This window comes from Pygoscelis adeliae, unplaced genomic scaffold, assembly GCF_000699105.1.
Source record: "Pygoscelis adeliae isolate BGI_AS28 unplaced genomic scaffold, ASM69910v1 Scaffold167, whole genome shotgun sequence".
Classification (NCBI taxonomy): Eukaryota; Metazoa; Chordata; class Aves; order Sphenisciformes; family Spheniscidae; genus Pygoscelis; species Pygoscelis adeliae.
The window spans coordinates 1,361,443-1,381,659 of NW_008825428.1; the positions used below are offsets into that span (position 1 = coordinate 1,361,443).

The 20,217-nt window shown below is 39.4% G+C and overlaps 1 protein-coding gene across 1 annotated transcript in view; it reads right to left on the reverse strand.

Moving 5' to 3' along the window:
• The window catches only part of SNX25 (sorting nexin 25), a 77,081-nt gene extending 57,172 nt beyond the window's left edge, over positions 1 to 19,909 (reverse strand). Inside the window, 2 exon segments of the mRNA XM_009330670.1 lie at positions 10,476 to 10,692; positions 19,805 to 19,909. Of these exon segments, the coding sequence (XP_009328945.1) occupies positions 10,476 to 10,692; positions 19,805 to 19,826 (239 nt within the window). The 5' untranslated portion in view covers positions 19,827 to 19,909.
• Between the last annotated feature and the right edge of the window lie 308 nt (positions 19,910 to 20,217).

A 20,217-nucleotide genomic window follows, 5' to 3' on the forward strand; every position in this document is an offset into this window, starting at 1 on the left:
TAAAGCACATAAAATTTCACTAAACTGAGATTAGTCTTCTTTGCCTTCAATATCTCTCTACAAGTCTCCTGAGGAACACCAGTCTGTTTGGGACTGCAAACACCCTGGAGCATTAACTGCACCTATGTCATGGTTTAACCTGAGCCGGCAACTAAGCACCACACAGCCACCTGCTCACTCCCCACCAGGGGGATGGGGGAGAGAATCGGAAGGGGAAAAACGAGAAAACTCGTGGGTTGAGATAACGACAGTTTAATAGGTAAAGCAAAAGCTGTGCACACACGCAAAGCAAAACAAGGAATTCATTCACTCCTTCCCATCGGCAGGCAGGTGTTCAGCCATCCCCAGGAAAGCAGGCCTCCATCACACGTAACGGTTACTTGGGAAGACAAACACCATCACTCCAAACGTCCCCCCCCTCCCTTCTTCTTCCCCCAGCTTTATATACTGAGCATGACATCCCATGGTATGGAATATCCCTTTGGCCAGTTGGGGTCAGCTGTCCTGGCTGTGCCCCCTCCCAGCTTCTTGTGCACCTCCAGCCTTCTCAGTCGGTAGAGAACAAGAAGCTGAAAAGTCCTTGGCCAGTGTAAGCACTACCTAGCAACAACTAAAACATCGGTGTGTTATCAACATTGTTCTCACCCTAAATCCAAAACACAGCACTGTACCAGCTACTAGGAAGGAAATTAACTCTATCCCTGCCGAAACCAGGACAACCTATACTATCATCCATGCAACAGAATTCATTTCTCATCATCTTTGTCTCCCTATTGTACGAATTTATTCCCAGTCAACAGCCAATACATACAGCTTGACTGAGTTTGACCTATGCCAGGACTCTTCTGATACACAGTCAATAGAACCCAAATGGAAAATGGAACAGAATAAACAAATAGAAAGGCAAATATTTTATTCTTATCCTTCTAATTTGTCTAATGTGTTCCTGCCTACAGGAATGCAAGGGGGGAGCGGAGTTGCATACTCTCCAGCTGACAGGCCATTTAAGAAGAGTTTCAATTTTTTCTGGAGTTATCTCCATTATCTAAGACGACATGACCCTCTAGAATAGGTGTTCTTTCAATTGTTTTCCTAGCTAAACTGTACCTAAAATGGGATCTAAAAAGCAGAAGGGAAGGCACAGATCCCCACCAGATTTTTATGAAAAGAATAGAGAAACAAAGTCTTCCGGAAATTCAACTCTAAAGAAGCCTTGCATATCAGTGCCAAACAGTTGCATCAACAAATCCTGCAGTTTTCATTGCTGTTTGGGCAAGAGAAATAAAGGGAAGACTGAAAGCAGAAGTGGAAGCTTGGGGGAAGGCTTAACAGCTACAAAATAAATCAATGCGCCAGTGGTAAAACAGACAAGACAAGATATCCAGGCTGATATCCTCCTTTGCTTTTATACATGAGGCATTACACTTCTATTTGCCTCAATATAACCATTGATCAGCTTGCAGGGGAAATATATTGTGTGTCAACAAAAGGTCTGCCCAGAAAAAGCATCCCTTGTAACTCGGGCTTCCCCTTCACTGATACCCATTTAAAAAAAAAAAAAAAAAAAAAAAAGGAGCACTGAGCAATCACAGAAGTATTAACACCACTGCTCAGCTACCGAACCATGTCTGTTTACTGTCCTGAAGCAGGAGCTAAGATGTCCTGATCAGGCATATTCTTAAGGCTTGATATAAAACCTTGTCCTGGTTTCAGCTGGAATAGAGTTAATTTTCTTCCTAGTAGCTGGTACAATGCTGTGTTTTGGATTTAGGATGAGAATAATGTTGATAACACACCGATGTTTTAGTTCTTGCTAAGTAGTGCTTGCACTAGTCAAGGACTTTTCAGCTTCTCGTTCTCTACTGACTGAGCAGGCTGGAGGTGCACAAGAAGCTGGGAGGGGGCACAGCCAGGACAGCTGATCCAAACTGGCCAAAGGGATATTCCATACCATGGGACGTCATGCTCAAAAAAAAACTGGGGGAAGCTGGCCGGGGGGGCTGCTGCTCGGGGACTGGCTGGGCATTGGTCGGTGGGTGGTGAGCAATTGCACTGTGCATCACTTGCTTTATATATTATCATTATTTTATTTTACTTCAATTATTAAACTGTTTTATCTCAACGCATGAGTTTTCTCACTTGTGCTTTTCTGATTCTCTCCCTCATCCCACCGGGGTGGGGCGGGGGGAGAGCGAGCGAGCAGCTGTGTGGTGCTCAGTTGCTGGCTGAGGTTAAACCACAACAAACCTACATGATCACATTCCCACAGAGTTGAAGAGGAGTAAAGAAAGGCACTGTTCATTTTGCAGAGACCAACAGGAAAAGCAGAAACTTACCTGCAATCTGCATGCGTGTACACAAAGCAGACCGCTGCTACATCTCTCCAGTGTCAATAAAGATATTAAGCACTATTAAATGACCCAAATAGTAACACAGGCATTATTTCTCTTCCTATCCAATTTTGAACATGTGTTATTAAGACTGTGCGGTTGGATTTTCCAAACAAAAGGTCACTTAGTAATCACAGAAAACTCTTAACTAAAACTGTGTGCAGATATTTTTAGAGGGAGCTTTGAAAGCCCAGCCAATTACCCATAAGTTCTGAGCACAACTGTGTGCAGTGAACTAATATAAATGTGGCACTCCAGCAAACCGTTCCAAAACAGGCATGATACAAGCTTTGTAAACTAGGCTCATTTCATCTGCTTTAGGCAATAGAAAAATAATGGCAAGTGGCAACTTAATTCATTTGTGTCTTCTTTAACAATCAAGACTGAAGTAATAGTGACATATATTTGTGTATCAAGATGCAGGTGACTTCAGTGATTTCAAACAGTAGACAGAACTCATGCTTTACACAGCATGCTTAGAGGTCATACCCCTCTTCACTCCCTCGTGAGCTACAAAGCCAGCCGTAACCTTACGTAGGTTTCTTTTCCGTAATTTTCATTTTATGAAATCTTTAAGCCTGCTCTGAATTTTTAACACTATCCAATGCTATTTCATACCATCAGAAAGCAAAGGGATTTCCTTCAGCTGCCCCGCAAGCCAGTGGAAGATCAGGCAGCGGTCCGTGAAAATAGATCCGTAGATATGGCCTGCCAAAGCACATTCCTTTGTACTGTTCTGTTCCAAGCAGTACTTTTCTTTGGGACCAAACTGATACCTACTGTAACTATCCCCTGCTCTGAGATTGCTTCGTGCAATTACTGAACATGTATCTCACTGAACATCATCAATACCTTTAAGACCTCACCCCTTACTGCTGCAAACCCGCGAGTTCATCCAGCACTTCATAAAGGAAAACAGAACAGCAGATTTGCTTTGGTATTCCTGAAGACAAGCAATTACAACATTACCAACATTACAGAAATATCATCATTTCCTTCCCATGCTATAACTAACCAACTCTGAGCCAGTATCAACACCTCTTTAACAACAATTCCTCATTTCTCAGGAATGCAGAACCCACGGCAGTTCTGTAATACTGGACTATCATCTGTGACTGGGCTTCCAGGTTTCCCAATACAGGGACCTCATGGAAATATCTCTTTTTATCTAGTATCTACTCTAGATACCCACAGTTTTAATTAGGACCATCTGGTAACTCCCTGTATTGTAAAGACTCATTACAGTCAGGAGTATTAAAAGACTCTTGGTATTTGTGATTGCGTACATGCTCCTGACACAAAGCATTGTCTTTATTTTTATATAGTCTCAACCCTCATGACTGCATGGAAGAACTTAAAAATGCATCCTAAAGGGGTGAAAAAAATTAAAAGCCAACCCCAAAGTTTTTATTTACAATGCCCATGCAACTTACGACTTTGCAGGTTTGGGGTTAGCAGTTCCACTGGTTCAAGGGCAAGAAACCCCCAAATAAGTACACTGATTAGGAGATATGCATAACCAGGAACTTAATGATGACAAACAAGATAAATCTGCCTGCTTTGAAAATAGGAAGCAAGCAAATAAATAAATGATATAAAAAAGGAAAAAAAAAAAAAAGAGTCCATAAAAACATTAACAACAACTCTACAGGAAATTATGTAAGGGTCCTTTCTCTTTAAATAAATAAATAAATCACAAAATGTTCCCTTCAGTCTTGCTATTTCTTTAATTAATGTTTCAAGAGAGAGTCTTGCAGAGTTACATTTAAGTCTCAATCAGTGCAATTGTGAGCTGAAGTGCACATGCAACTCACTCTAAATGACTTTCATCAGTACATTCAACATTCACCACGTTGTTTCATTAAACTGATTCTGAGAACTACCAGAACCACATTCAGCCTGCATCTCTTCACCTGTATCGCCCTCAGATCTCTAAGCTTCTTGACAGTGCATCAGAATGAAAACTGCTTGATCTATCTGAACTTTCTAAGAAATAAAAGAAACAAATGTAGACCTTTACAAGCCAACATCATAAACACACCTGAAAAAAAGTACCTACTAAAAAAACCCCTCTGAAAACAAACCCCACCAAACCCAAAAAGCACAACAAAAAATAAGGATAAAGCCAACACCAAAATTTCCACAGCTGCCATTTTTACCAAGATATATCAGCAAGCTTTATAAATCACTTCACCTAATATTTACTGTGAAGATAACTGTATCATTTATACATGTCACAGTTACCTCTTTCAGGAAAAAGCATTTAGCATGTCACATTGATAACAGACCCAAAGAATGTATGAATGGCTTACAAGCTCTGATATGACTATTTCAGCACCAGGAGGTCCTAATGCTTATGCTGGTGTCTAGGCCATACTCAATCATTAAGAGGAAACCCAAACTTCCCACACTGAAGCTTGAAGGCAATGTCAAGCTTTAGACCTGGTGCTACCCATGAGTTAACTTTAATAACATGCTCAGACCTCAGCCTTTCATGACTATTTTGTTCTCAGCACTTTCATACAGCTGCTCCCATTGCAACAAACCTCTGCAATTTCATAGTAATCCTCTTGATACTCCTTTCCAGAGGCTGAGTGTGATAAGCAGTTCTTGGGTACTCCTTGTCAGTGGGTGGCAAATGGAATTATAAAAGAAAAACAAGAACTGTGGGAGGTGTTTAGTAGCTATACTGACAAGTTGGATGGCATCTATAGGATTAACCAAGTTAAGTCTCAAGTGCTTAAATTCCCTTTGCATCAATCTGCTCTTGATCAGTTTGTGGTAGCAGCACCTTTTATTTTTACTGAGTATCTTATCACACTACATATTGTAATCACAAAAAATACAAGTTATGTATCCTATACATGCAAAGATATTCATATAGCCCAAGAAAATTAAGAACCAAGTTGTTGTCTCTCCTTACACTGTCAGTAATACATAGATAACAAAAGGAATATTACCAAAACACGTACAATACAAACTTAAAACCCCAAATTGCTTGTCATACTGATCACTCAAACAGCAATCTCCCCACGGCACTTCCCCCCACACACACCTTCCAAGAGCTCTGAGCCCTTACAGACGGGTTCTGAATCAGCACTGGGAGTAGCCTGCAGCCCCCAAGCATCCATTTTGCTGAGTCATGACTTACGCTGCAAATCCAGGCACACACACACTAGCACTTCTGAGCCTCACATCAGATGTCATGTAGCAGTCAACTTGCCAGAAGCAGCCTGCAACACCACATATCCGTATTTGCAGAAACCAATTCTTCTTCTACCTTCGGGATCAAGGTGCCCCAGCTGCAGGTTAAAGACAAACAGAAAACACTCCCAACCAAACAGACGGGGGGGAGGGTTGTGTGTGCAGAATCAGTGTCACTGTGACGTCTTCTCACTGAGATTTGTTCAAAAAGCACTGCTTCTCAGGAGGTTCAAGAAGAGGCAAGGATTAACTATCTTCAAAATTCCATTTGCCTACTTATGTCACGTAGTCAAATCTCATTTTGCCTACACTGCAATTTAGAGACCACTAGCACAGGGTGTTATTTATCAAATGTTAACAGTTCTGTAGTAATATCTGATGTGGTTATTCTTCGCCCACAATAAGGGTAAGGGAACTTCCTCTTCCTTTCACATGGACAGCTTCACAGAAAGACGCTTACTATTTGTTTTCACTTTGCTAAATCCTTCCAATACTGACTGTGCATTTCATCCAGAGGAATAGCTGCCTCTTCCTTTCAACAAACATATCATGTTACCAGAGTAAGACTACATTCCCAGGATCAGGTAATTCTAGCCCCTGGAAAGGATACTGCCACCACAGACAACGCTGCACCCACATACCAACACGAATATTTCCAGCATTATACACCACCTTGCTCAGCTCACGGTCCATCCTTGATCACATAAAATGGCATTGCCAGTATTCAGCTTGCTTATATTCTGCTTAAAGCAGCCAAGGAAAGACACTTGAACAAGATACAAAGGAATAAAGAGATAAAAGCTGCTATAAAACAAGAATGGCCAAATACTACTCTCTCTACCCTGCAGGATGCACTTGGCTAATCCCGTTATAAACACGCTCCTGATTCTGTACAACATAGGGGAAAAGAGCAGTGGCTTCTACCAATAAATCCAAGGCTGATTTTTCTTCCATATCTCAAACTCAAACTAGCTAACACTGGACACAGGGAAGTATCATATCCCATTTCTACACCGAGTTAATATTAGGAATGGTTTCCTATCCAAAATATTCTGAATTGCCACAAATTTTGTAACTGAAAAGTGACAGGATCCTTTGGAGCCCCAACTGGACCTCAAGGTACCCCCTCAGTGATGCATGCAAGATGAAAACTTCGGGAGTTGTCTTGCCTGCAGCCTGCATGGCTCTGTGTCACCCCAGACGGTTCTGCCCATGGAGGAGTGTCTCTGCCCTTATTTCACTCCGTAGAAGTGTCTGGCAGGTGCAGGAAAGACAGTCACCGTTAAAGAAAGCAGGCAGATAGAATGAAAGAAAGGGGAAACAGACCTAACGCTGCCAGGCTTCTCCCTCCCGATTCCCTGCCTCCCACTGGCCAGCGTGGAAGCGGCCTCTCCTCTCCTCATGCTCTCCCTCATTCAGGGAAGCATTTTTCCTCATCTGTTGGCCTCTGCTGGCCATTTACCTTGAGCTATTTATTACTAAGTGGAGCCTTGCGATGACTAAGATAAGCCGGGGGAAAGCAGGAGCAAAGGGAAGGACAGTAGCACCCCTCCTCATTCTGAAAGGTCACAACCTATTTTCATCGCCTCGGACATCCTGATCACAGGTCGAAGTTAGTCAGTGAAAGCAGAAAAGTAAAGGGATTTCTGTGGCTGACGTGCACCCAGTGACAAAGCACATGAACTTCACACTGAAGAAACAGACATCTCTGTCCTCCTGGGCACAGACGGTTTCTTTCCGTTACTTTAGTGGATTTATCTGTTGTCATGTAGGAAAACTGAGACAAAGCGGCTTAGGTGGCACCCCCTCCAGAGATGGTACAAGAGGTATTTAAAACTTCATAAGCCACCAGATAACAGACAAAATGTCCTTTGCTGTCACACTGCAGTATAAACTCAGCAGCGGAAATGAGATGCGGTGCTCCAACAGGCATCACAACAGGAAAGATACCTTGCTCTAATTAGAGTCTTTGTTCCACTGTATTTATCATCCAAAACTAACTGGATTCATTAGAGACACAGAGGGAAACATGTGAATGCCAATTTAAATTTACCACCGTCTTTAAAACGTTGACAGAAAGCAAAGGTAGATCAAGATGATCTGTGTTCCCTACCTTAGGAAGAAGAGTTTTTCTGTGTTTGAACTGTGGCAATATAGAAATGAATTGAAGGCTTTCCAAGAAACTCTATCTTCCAAGCTAGAAGTGATGTACTTTGTAGTTAGTCTATAGCTTAAAATGTCAGCAGGTTCTAGCACAGTAAACTCCGTATCAGTAGGCAATTTAGTACAAAACTCAAATTATTTTTAAAACCACAAATTCCCTTAAAAAGAAAACAGTATCAGAGTCTTCGGCTGTGCTTCCAAGTTTATTACATGCACGCTCAGATCAGCCGGCAGCACAAATTCAATCTGTAGCATATGAGCACAATGTCACATTTCTGCTGACTTTGCCATAGTACATTCATAGCATTTAAGCCCTCTCTCCATCTGCCAAGAAAATGTGAGCCCTGTGCAATTTCCATAAAGCCTCCTCAACTTTTTCAGCAAGTTTGGATGAGCAGCATGAGGATATACTAGTGCTTCACATTTTGCATCATGCAGCATCATGCTGCTCATCAGCCATCAGGCACCTTAAAACCAGACCTTCCTCCTTGTGAATTCACAGCCTTGTGGCATGTGAAAAACAATCAATGGGTCCAATTCAACCTATACAAAATCTGCAGTTATTGCTGTGGGGTTTGTTGGGTTTTTTTAACTCACTGTCACATTAATTCTTCATAGGATTTTTTTCATTACCATGTTAATGCAGCCTGCCTTATCCAGCATTGACTAAGATGCATTTACCATTCCAGAGTGAAAAAGTTAATTGGAAAATACCCAGAGAATTTATTTTAGCTCTACCTAGTGGAAATAACAATCCACAAAGACCTAGAGGAAGTGGTCATAATTCTTAGTAGATAAGTGTCCTGGTTTCAGCTGGGATAGAGTTAATTTTCTTCCCTGTAGCTAGTATAGTGCTGTGTTTTGGATTTAGGATGAGAATAATGTTGATAACACACTGATGTTTTAGCTGTTGCTAAGCAGTGTTTATACTGAGTCAAGGACTTTTCAGCTTCCCATACTCTGCTAGAGAGAAAGTGCACAAGAAGCTGGGAGGGGGCACAGCCAGGACAGCTGACCCAAACTGGCCAAAGGGATATTCCATACCATGTGATGTCACGCTCAGTATATAAACTGAGGGGAGTTGGCTGGGGGGGCCGCTGCTCGGGAACTGGCTGGGCATCAGTCGGTGGGCGGTGAGCAGTTGCATCACTTTTTTTCCCCCCGGGGTTTGTTCCTCTCTCTCTCTCTCATTGTTTTACTTTTCACTACAGTATTTTAATTATCATTATTATTTTATTTCAAGTATTAAACTGTTCTTATCTCAACCCACGAGTTTTCTCACTTTTACTCTTTCGATTCTCTGCCCTATCCCACAGGGAGGGGGAGCAAGCGGCTGTGTGGTGCTTAGTTGCCAACTGGGGTTAAACCATGACAATAAGAAACTTCATCGAGAATCAGCATTAATAATAATTAATAATTCTGCAATTGTAGATTCTATGTCCCCAGCTTCAAAGAGGAAAACATTTACACTTAAAAAAAAATATACCATCCTCATCCTTTAACTGTTCATATCAAACTCTTCCCAAAAACAAGCGCTTTACTGTGATAAAGAGCAAGTGCAAGCATAATGCTTAAAAATCAGGGAGCACACTTAGGAGCTTTACCTGACCAAGAGATTTCTACCACATTCCAGAGCTGAAAGAAAGTAGTATCTGGAATCCAATGCAAGATTTACTGCAATGTGCATACACCTTTATTTCTTCTTTTCCTGAATGAAACCACACTTTCGTTTCCTTTCTGTCTTTATTTCCTACACGTTAGCTTACATAAAGCCGGCATCTATCACAAATACATTAACTCTATCTTCTGCTCCAGAACAGAAGGAAGTGTGAATGGCAACACAGACTGGTCACTGACAGAAAACAGTTGATCTTTTTTCTCTGAAGGGGTGTTAAAAATATATGGATCTAACTGTAGGCAAAACAACTTCATAGCATAAAATGTCTAAGTCTGAATGACCAAAGCATATTTCAGTTAGGATAATACCCAGAGGATAACTGAAATGCAGCTAAGTGCAGACATAAGCTGGAATTTCATGCACAATTACACAAATTGTGCATTCAGATGTGGGAACTGCATAGGCTAAGAGTTCATATTTGCAATTACAATTTGGGTGCAACTCTAGCATTTAGTGGACAGCTGACCTTTTTACGTGGATAAAGAGAGCCTTGCCAAAAAGAAAATTCACGGAATTAGCAAGATAACCAGAGAAAGAAAATCCAGCCAACAATTTTTTCAGTAGAAAAATCTTGTTACTGCAGGACAGGCCACTTATGGAAACCACAAGGCTTTGCCTCCCAGGGCTAGAAGAAATGGGAAACTGAATGGAATTAACGCTGGTGCTATTTTGGGAAGGGTGCAAATAACTATCTTCTGGTCTGTTGACTGCTCTGACAGCACCTCTCCTTTCCCTTGCAGGTTCACACTACTTGCAGGAACTGCTCACACAGCCCACCTCCTACCATGAGCAAAGGATTCAAGGATGACACTGAAACAGCAGTGAATCCGAACTCTGAGAAAAGGAAGACAAGTGTTTCCTTCCACAGGTCTTATGGATGCCCTGAAGCCTGCTTGTTCTCCAAAACTGGTAATAAGCCTGAATGATTTTCTTTATCGGTTGCCTACAAAAGTGTTACACTCTTCATTGCTTTGATATAGCACATCTGAAAGAAAGAGAAAAGCAGAAAATTCCAGTGAAATGCAGAGTTTTGTTTTTACCTGGCATTGGCTCCTTTAAGGTCACAGAAGTGTGAGAGTAAAGCTTTCACTACATCATTGCAGACAACTTTAACTACATCAATGTGACTCAGCCTCTGTCGCAGCTGCTTGGCAATCTCCCAGAAGTCTTCAGATAGCAGCTGGTACAGCTGCCCTTCATCTCTGCTGAGTTGCCCATACCAGGACAGGATGTAATCTCTATAGCTGTAGTCAAACACTGAAAGGAGAAACAAAACAATAAATAGCAAAAACTTTGAGAGGGGAAGGCACACCAAGATAGGAAAAACGTAATTCTCCACCCTTCTCCTCAAAAATTAGATGGGTAAAAGGTTTCATATCTTCTTCTTTGAGTTTTAAATTCTTGCCAAAGAAAGTAAGGTTGGCGAAGTTACAGAAATCTGCACCTAACAGGTTACTGGAGGTCACTTTGCAAGCAAAGCCTGTAAGTGGATTTGCTCAGTCAGTCAGGTTACTAGCTACACACAAACCTCAAACTAATACCTGTCTCTCAACAGTGGATTTGGTTATACGAACTATCACATAATCTGACTGTGTCTAGGCTGTTACAGACTGAAACCAGCCTTCTTTACATAGGAATTCAACAGTCTCCACTCCAAAGTCACAGTTAAAAGGGAAGGTGGTTAAGATTTTTGGATTTCAAAAGACACAAACAATACTGAACAACACCGCAGAAAGTAAATTATAGGATCATAAGAGAGAACAAGTAGATTAGCGAGACAGCATGAACTTCCAAAATGACAGAGTATTCCAAACCACATCTACAAGCAATAACCAAGATTACTGTAATTGCAAGTCCCATGGCAACACCATCTTCTACCATTCTGACTTTTCTTTTTGACAACATTTGTGCGCCACCAGTTTTACTGATGTTTCACTATAGCAGATGTCCCTGGAGGTCTCGGAGGTAGGAGGAGGTGTTCAGGGAGCACGCACGAGCCATGTTTAGCAGCTACAACAAGACAGGGAAAAACCTGGGGTGGAAGGAGGAGTCAGTTCACATCTACCAGAGGGATAACTGAACAAGAAGGGGGAAAGTAAGTTGCATGCCTGATAATCTGAGCAGCTTCCATCCTGATTCCAGACTTTTTATATCAAAAGTACATCTCATTTGTCAGGGTAAGCCCGTGGTGCAAAGTAGTCATGTGACTCCGCTATTTCTTACTTTCCACTTCCATAGAATTTGTTTGTTTGGCAGCTTAGTAAACTATAAAAAGCTCCCTGGCACTGTGACAGTGAACTAACAATACAGTAATAGCAGAACAGCTTAAGTTGAATACTTTTGCCTGCCTGAAATACTAGCAGACCTCATCCTACATCACCTTGTTAAAAACATTTCAAAAGAAAAGGCTAAAATTCATAAAATTTTCTAGTCAGATGCTTCATAAATCAAATTCCTCAGGTTTATAAAGAAAGAAACTGAGTCACTTCACTAAGTATGCTGAAATATAAAGTTAAAAGCCTTTTACTAAGTCATTTCAAGGCTTTTAAATTAATTATTCAGAAAAACATTTCAATCAATCAATAAATAGAAGTTTTCGAGTTTTCAGTCTTTTCTCTGATTCAGGAGAGAAAAAAAAATATGCAGAGCCATATTGCAGGATGGGAACTTCCAATGTTGAAACATATCCGATTTCATTACTTTTCTGAAATAGAAGAAATCATATTTCATGGAAAACTGCCATCCACAAATAATACAAAGTAATAACAATAGTTATAAAAGGTAGTGGTCTTCTGATAAGCAAGCTGAAGAATAATCCCTTGATACACTGAAGAGCAATTGGGAACAGCATTTTAAAAACTGAAGTTTATTACTCATCTCAAGTCAATACACATTTTAAGCATCTATTTTTCCACAGCTGTCCCCACGTCCTTCTGCAACCACCTTTTTTATAGTTTGGTTACTCTCTTCTGTTGCAATACCTGCAATGCTGTGGAAAGCCAATCACAACATAGGTTCTTCCTTTTCATCTACTCTGTAAGAGTCCTGTAATTTCTCAAGCGCATTCAGACATACTGTATTGTGGAACTTGTTTTTATCATCACTCACAGATAATGACCTACTTTTTCAGATTTTCTTACAGACACCCTCTCTACCCTAAAATGAACGCAAGGGTGCAAAGTAGCATATTTCTTCAGCATCTTTTGCCTAAGAAGCCAAGTCATGGTGTAGAGTGGTGGCTCCTACAAATATTTGTTGGACAGAACTCTACAAAACAAGAGCACAAGAGTAAAACTTGTATCATCTTGATCCCTTAGACTATATAATCTTTCAGAACACATATCTTTTCCCACCAATCCTTAATTTATAACTGTATTTTTAGGCAACTCCTCTCCAAAAGGAGCTCAGTTCCTTGTTCACTCCATAATCACCATCACATCCAACGTTAAGTCTCTCTGCTCTGGTAAAGCACAACATTCAAACATATAACAATGCTAATTAGTAAAGTATTATGAGGGCACAATTCTTGCAACTTTACTATACTTCCAGTTGAAATACCTGAAGCAAGATCTATTACAGCGGGAAGACTCCTGCTCAGGCACAGCAGCGTGATGGTACAGTTCTCCATCTAGGTGTATCAACATGAAAGAACCATGAAATCTAGTGGCAATACCAAACTAAAGACAAAAGATCACCAGTCATCACCAAAAATTAAGCCGTGCAAGTATGAAATACTTCACTTGCGTTTCTCTCTGCCAGTTACACACTTTCAACATATTAAATGGATTACTTTAAACCATATTTTCCTGCACCTACCTTTCATAACTCTCTTCCTTTACATCCTTTCTATAGTTTCCTTGTCACCTCTGAGCCTTTTTGCGCTTCCTGCATCACAAGTTTAACCATGCTGTTCTCTATAAAATTCGGGGTACTTTAGAGCCCAGAATGTATGCCGAAATGAGCAATGAGACAGCTTTTTGGACTTTGCTTAAAAAAAAAAAAAATTTAAAAAGGACACCAGCCAAAGACACTAACAGCCGTCTATGCTGGGGTAAGACACTGCCTCATCCATATGTGTCATCCTGGCCATGATGCACTGCTGCGGCTTTAGTTTCATGTCTATTGATGCAGCTGGTGCCTCTTTCAGCACTCTAAAGAAATACAGAAAACAAATGTAAGAATTTTATAGAGCGCAGCTTGCTTCCTTCAGAGGAGGAATCTGCTCATGCATCTACTCTCATTAATTTTTACACTGCACGTTCTCTAAAACATTGAAAACAACTGGTCAGAAGAAAAGAAAGGAATAAAAAGAAGAGCAGAACACGCTTTCAGGACAATACCTTACTACCACTAACTCAGCTGCCACAAACACGAAACAAATTTCTTCTGATCGAATCAGATACAGTGAGAGCAATGAGTCTGGTGCAAAACTGTAGAAACTTCTACTGGGTTTTCTAAATTAGTTCAGAAGATCCAAGTCCCCAGTTGTTATAATCTGACTGAAAGTCATTTCTGCGTGAATGAAGTTGAGCCTCTTCAACTACTCTTTTTTCAAGACTGTAAACTAGAAGAGTGTTGGGAATAGAGAGCCAGAAGCTTGTGTGGAGGTTAGCGAGGACACCCCTCTAGATCCTTGCTTCATTACTAACCCCACACAAGTCTACAGTAACTGCTATCCATTCTTCTTCCACATTCATTCATTCAGAGGTTCAGTGGCACCACAAGAGCCAGTGGGTCAGACTGGCCTCAAATCTACAATTTGCAGAGCTTCATATTAGACATTTTTTATACTGCTAACATTCATTACCCAACTTTATGAAAAATAACATAGAAATCTGAATAACAAGGACTAAATGCCTACCCATTTTCTCAAAGTACCATTAAAAGAGAGACCTGAAATACTGTCCCTATGCAAATGCATACATAGACTTCCAAGTTTCAAACAAGAAGTAAATATCCTTTTCTGAAAGCACTGGAGAGACCAGAACCATTACATTAAGTTATGGTCAAATCCAAAACTCTCCTGTGACTACATGGACAACAGAAGAGAAGGTATAGCTACAACTCTGGCTTGAGTTATTCTACAACAGCAAGCATCACAATCTGTAAAATAGAAATGCAACATCACTATGAACTGTGTTAGGATCCTGCATGAGGAAACCACCAAACAGCCAAGAAGCGTTATTATAAAGCTGTGCTACTACAACACTAGATTTAACATGCATGATATGGTTATCATAAGCTATACTTGAAGAAAAATACTTTCAGTAAAAATTTAATGAAAAAGATGACAGACTATACCACTGTTAAGTACCTGGCAAAGAACTGTTCTATAGAAGTAAATGTTAAATGCTTAGTTATTTGTTATAGCTACTACTATTTCCCCCCTGCCAAAAGCCAATTCAGGGTGGGGGGAGGAGCCTTATCTTCATCCTCAAAACTCAAACTAAAATATTAAAGCCCCTATATTTAACTCCCTTAAAATTACTAATAAGTAATCTGAATATGCAACTCTATCATTTCCAAGACATTAATTTTTAAATTTAAAGAGATAAAGGCCGTTATTCACTTATTGTATTTTAGATTTTATTATGTTTTACCTACACAATACAAATTAAGATGATGAGGTTTTATATTTAACATTATCTTTATTTATTGAAGTTTCTCATTCCCACTAAATCTTTATTTAGACCATGGTGTTAAAGGCTGGCAAAATGCTGTGTAAATGCCCAGACTTCAGTGACTGGGAACCTGCCCCAGTCACTAGCAATAGTGATTCAGAGATTTCAGTTCTCTTGTTAAAGTTGGTGCTCGGAAAGACTCTAGCATTTCTTGGTTTACTTGCATTTTACAGCATTATTCAAACTCTATGAAACTGACATGTTTCTTTAATAGACTAGATGTTATCATTGTGCACGGATGTGCGAAAGGGATCATACCCTGACAGTCTCCCATTCCACATTGGTTTGTTTTTATTAAAATTTCTTGACATTTGCTTCTTTAATAATTATTATGAACATGCAGAGAAAACATGGAAATTTACAAATATATAAACCATAGAGAAAAAAAAAGTGTTAAAAAGATCTAGGAAATGCATTTAAAAAAAAAAATCAGACAAATTTCTGTTCAAATAGTTTTGCCCATGTACCCTTTGCCAAGAGTTCTTAGCTCCAAGTGTTTGAATCCCATAGCACAGAGAACATGAATTCAAATTAAGTCTTGCTCATATTTTGGACCCAAACAACTCATTTTTTGAGAGCTATGAGAGAAAAAAAATACAGCTTTTCAAATAGAGTGGCAGAAGCTACTGCAAATTTTTTTTCTAAATGTCAATGTGTAGATCTTAAGCTGGGAAATGAGATAGATTGGGAAAACACAACTTTTATAAAGGAAAGTCCTGCCTTACATCCCTAACAGTTCTTCTAAGGGGTCAACAAGAACACACACAGGCAAGATCTGATCCACAGGTACAATCTAATTAAATTCCCGAAATATTTCCAACAAGGTCACCTCAACACAAGATTGAAGGAAGATAAACCACTATGAAAGAAGAGGTGGCTCTCTGGCATGAAATATTTTAAGAGCTAAGAAACACAGGATATGAATAAATAGTCAATTTTCACAGCAGAATAATTTCACCAGTGGAGTTCTGCTGCGATTTGTGCTCTGGCCTGTGCCGTTTTACTTACTCATAAATGATCCAGTAAAGCAGGTAAGTAATATGGAGACCAGTTTTCCTGGCACTACTAAAGCAGTAGAGACAAAGACTGACTGTGAAGAAAAACAAAAAGACCACAGGATATGGGGCAATAAAAAATGGAAGATGAAATTCAGTTCCTGGGAAACCGGCTACACACACGGCAGATAAATCTACTGACAGCTACAGCCCTCAGCCCAAACAGTACGCTGCGCAACAGCAGCACAAGTCTGACTGAGCACAGTCTCTCATGTTCAAGAGACATGTTCCTAAACATATGATATGGGCTGAAAATGTGAAACGCTTACCAGGTAAGCGACAGGAAGCATTAAAAGGCTAAAAGTATTTGTAAAAAAGTGGGTCATCTTTTCTTTGCGTAATATAAATGAGGGGCAAACAAGAATCAAATCAATCTAACACGAAAAAGCATGAAAAATACTGAAAAAAAACACACTTCTGTGTTAGTGACTCAAGTACTACCAGCTGAAAAAGGGACTCAGGGGTTTACAACTAAAAGGCCTTCTCTTTCTGCCATATTCAACAAGGAAAATCTTTTTATAACGGTACACTTGTTCCGATTTTGAGCACTTAGATGTCATAGAACACACCACACAGTAGCAGGGCTAATTCACAGCTTTCCCTCACCTTGTATCTACAGCTTATGCAAGCTTGCTATAATTAAGAATGAAGCAGCACTGTGAAGCACCATCCTTTCATACTACTCTGTTGTCAATGGGAGATAGGAAAGAAGTTTAGAACTGAGCTGTAAACCAACGTAAACAGGAGTTCCTTCTTGGTGGCACTTAGTGACCAACATTGTCGAAAGACAATTCCCAACAACTCTGTTACACTGGCTTTGGCAAGACGAGAAGCTATCCAAGGCACGGGCAACTATTATCAGCCAATGACCATCCTAGGAAAACTAAGCACCATAATGTTTAAGTTTATTGAAATAAGACTGATGGTTGAAATGAAAACATACATGACTCCTTCAGTTAAAACTAAGGATGATCACTGATATCTATCCTTCCAACTACATTAACAGATTATGATGAGAACATCAGGAAAAATGCAGTAAAGCAAGTGACAGCTTGTCAAGCGAGACACACCACAGAACCTCAGGGAACAGTGCAGTAATGGAGAGACACTCTAAACCCAGAGAGAAAAGTCCACACAGACTGCCTGTAACACCAGCAAAAGTACGGTGTGCCTGAATAACAGTCAACAGGCAATTCTTGAGGGGTGCAAGATAGTTAGCAACTAACAGTAAACCCTTGGCAAACTTAATTACACAGATGATGAAAAACAGGTGAAGAACTCAGAATTAACCAAATGGCTGTCTCTTCATAACCAGCAATAGCATTTCTGAAATAAGGCGATGCTGGCTCCTCCAAAAATGTTATCCTTGCATCTCTAAGGTAACACAAAGACAAGTAAAATCTGATTAAAAAAATACTGCAAACCACCATCAACTGTGATAATCTGACAACACCTACTCAAAACCTCAAGTGGCAGTAGGAGCCTGAACTGGTCCCCAAGATTAAAACCTCAGGAGAACTGAACATCTCTTAATTAAATGAATGAGACTTTTTAAGGCATTTTGTTGAACAGCATGTTAGATCTAGACAGCAAGAAGTTGGCAAAAATTTCTGGGATTTACAAATACTTTAATCCTCATCAGTGTAAGATTGATTAGCATTAGAGTATGGCACTAATGAAACAGAAATACAGACAATATTTTTTATATCATTAGTAATAAAGTTTTATTTAGCCATGAACTTGTAAAAAAAGCATTCATAATATCGAGACAACTACAAATTTCAGAACTGTCACAGGGCAAGGAATGTCTCCTGTCTATTTTCAGACACACTGATCATTTTACTCTAATAAAAAAGTAAAATGTTTCTTTTTGGGATTCATTCAATATCTCAAACTTAAGTTGACTTGGATGCCTTCCAAAACCAAAAAGCTTGCTTAAGTCTACATGTGGTAGAGTGAAAAGTACAGTCTCATCCTTGTCAAACTGCATAACGGAGGAGAAGTTGGCTTCATTAGTCACTTAGGTCTGGAAGAAATACAACCAAATCTGACAAGTTTGCTCTCCAAAATTCAGAGTGAGAATGGAGCGTAAAAGCTACACTGAAAAGAAATAGCAGAAAGGCAAGTAAGCTGTCACAACAGAAGGTCCTCAACTCTGAAAAATGAATCACTTAAATATTGGTAACTTTCTTTCAGCCTTACTGAGTAAGGATGGACTCATGCATCCAACTAAATGATATCTGTGGGATAAATACCTTAAATGAAGACAGCTCACATATTTTTAGACACGAGTTACTCCCATGTGCAAGTAACAGGAGGGAAATGTAACACAACTATCCTTCCCCAGTATTCCACAATACCTGTTGTCTGTCTCCAGATAACCCCACTACCTCTGACTCTGTGCCGATTATGTCAAGGCTTCATTTCAAACTTCAATGCAGGTTATCCAGAATGTACAGTACACGTAAGAATACAGCAAATTACATGTATGAAACAAGCACTAACAAGTTACGTTTAGACTCCGCTATCCTTTGCATGTCATCAGGAATCCTATAATCAGACAGATTCCAGAGGAAAGTGGTGCCTAAAAACAAATTACGATACGTTACAATAGTTCACCCTCACAGAAACATGACAAAGTGTTTAATTTTATATTTTAGCTACATATCCTGCTAACAGCTATTCATAAAAATAACTTTAAAAACATTACACATCCCAAGAAGTTTTCATAAGACAACCAACCTGTTTAAAGCAATGTTGATTTTAAAATATACTCTCCAGATGTGAAAAAAGGAAAAAAACAAGTGCTGCAAAGAAATCTTAAAGGAAAAAACATTCAAAATTAGATAAAATATTTACAAAAAACTGAAATGGCATCAAATTTTAGAAATATATTTTAAAAGCTACAGTACACAACTCTTCATGTGCTTTCTTTTTCTAATATGCAAGCCAGGTTCCCCCCCCCAGTTGTCTTTAAGTTCCAACCTAGCATAATCTTTGAAGCAAAAATTTTTTGATTTACTCAAAACTCTGACACTATCCCAAGTTCTACAATATTTTGTATTACCAGGAGTCAGTTGAAAAAATGTGTGCAGAAATAGTAATTATTCTTTATTTTAAAGAATTGTAAACGAGGTATTTTAAATCCATATGATCATAGTTCACATTTTACAATCTAAAGCCCAGTGACTGTACTGGTGATCCACAGATTTCATAAGACTGTATCAGCCGGAAATACAAATGTTGATTTTAGATTCAGTTTTCATGGCAAGAATTGCACTAAATGGGAAGACTGTTTGCAAGAGTCTACAGGGTTTATCAGTTCAGGAAAACCCAATCAAGAATCTTTGAAATGTTACCCTTTTGTTTTGTGCACAAGTATTAAGGACTACTTTACTGTATTTCTGTAAAAAACAGCCACTAAAATGACAAGATATCAGTTAAATTACAAAAACAACAACACATTACTTAGAGTGGATCTCTTGGGAAGACCAAGACCTTGCACTCTTATTTTGTACCAAGGAATAAACCAGGATCATATTCTAGAATGTTGGAATATTGTACAGTCATGGTTTGCTAAGAGGACAAGAGATATTTAGAGTCTAATGCTCCTTTGTCCAAGTTAAGACTCACCTTCTTTCAGTGCTTTATCCATGTTGTGAGAAATGACCACCCTCCTTGATTGGACTGAATCATGGGAGCTTCCAGACCAATTACTCTGAAATTCAAAGGGAACATTCATCATAAGAGGAATAAACCAAAAATGACAGAAGAAATAAAACTGGAATTCAAGGTGATAGTACGATATAATTTAGTTTTTAATACAAATATTGTCACCCCATATGATTAAAACAGATGAGTGTCAATTGTCTATGAGGTTATTATACATGGTTCATTAACCACACATTAATACCCATTATTGTGTATCGTACACTGTACAACTTGCCAAATTATCTTAAGTTTGGGGTTTTTGGTAGAAGGGAGCTGTATCCATTTGCAATTCAATGCACTGAGAACAGGACATACATTTAATACAACAGCTGGAA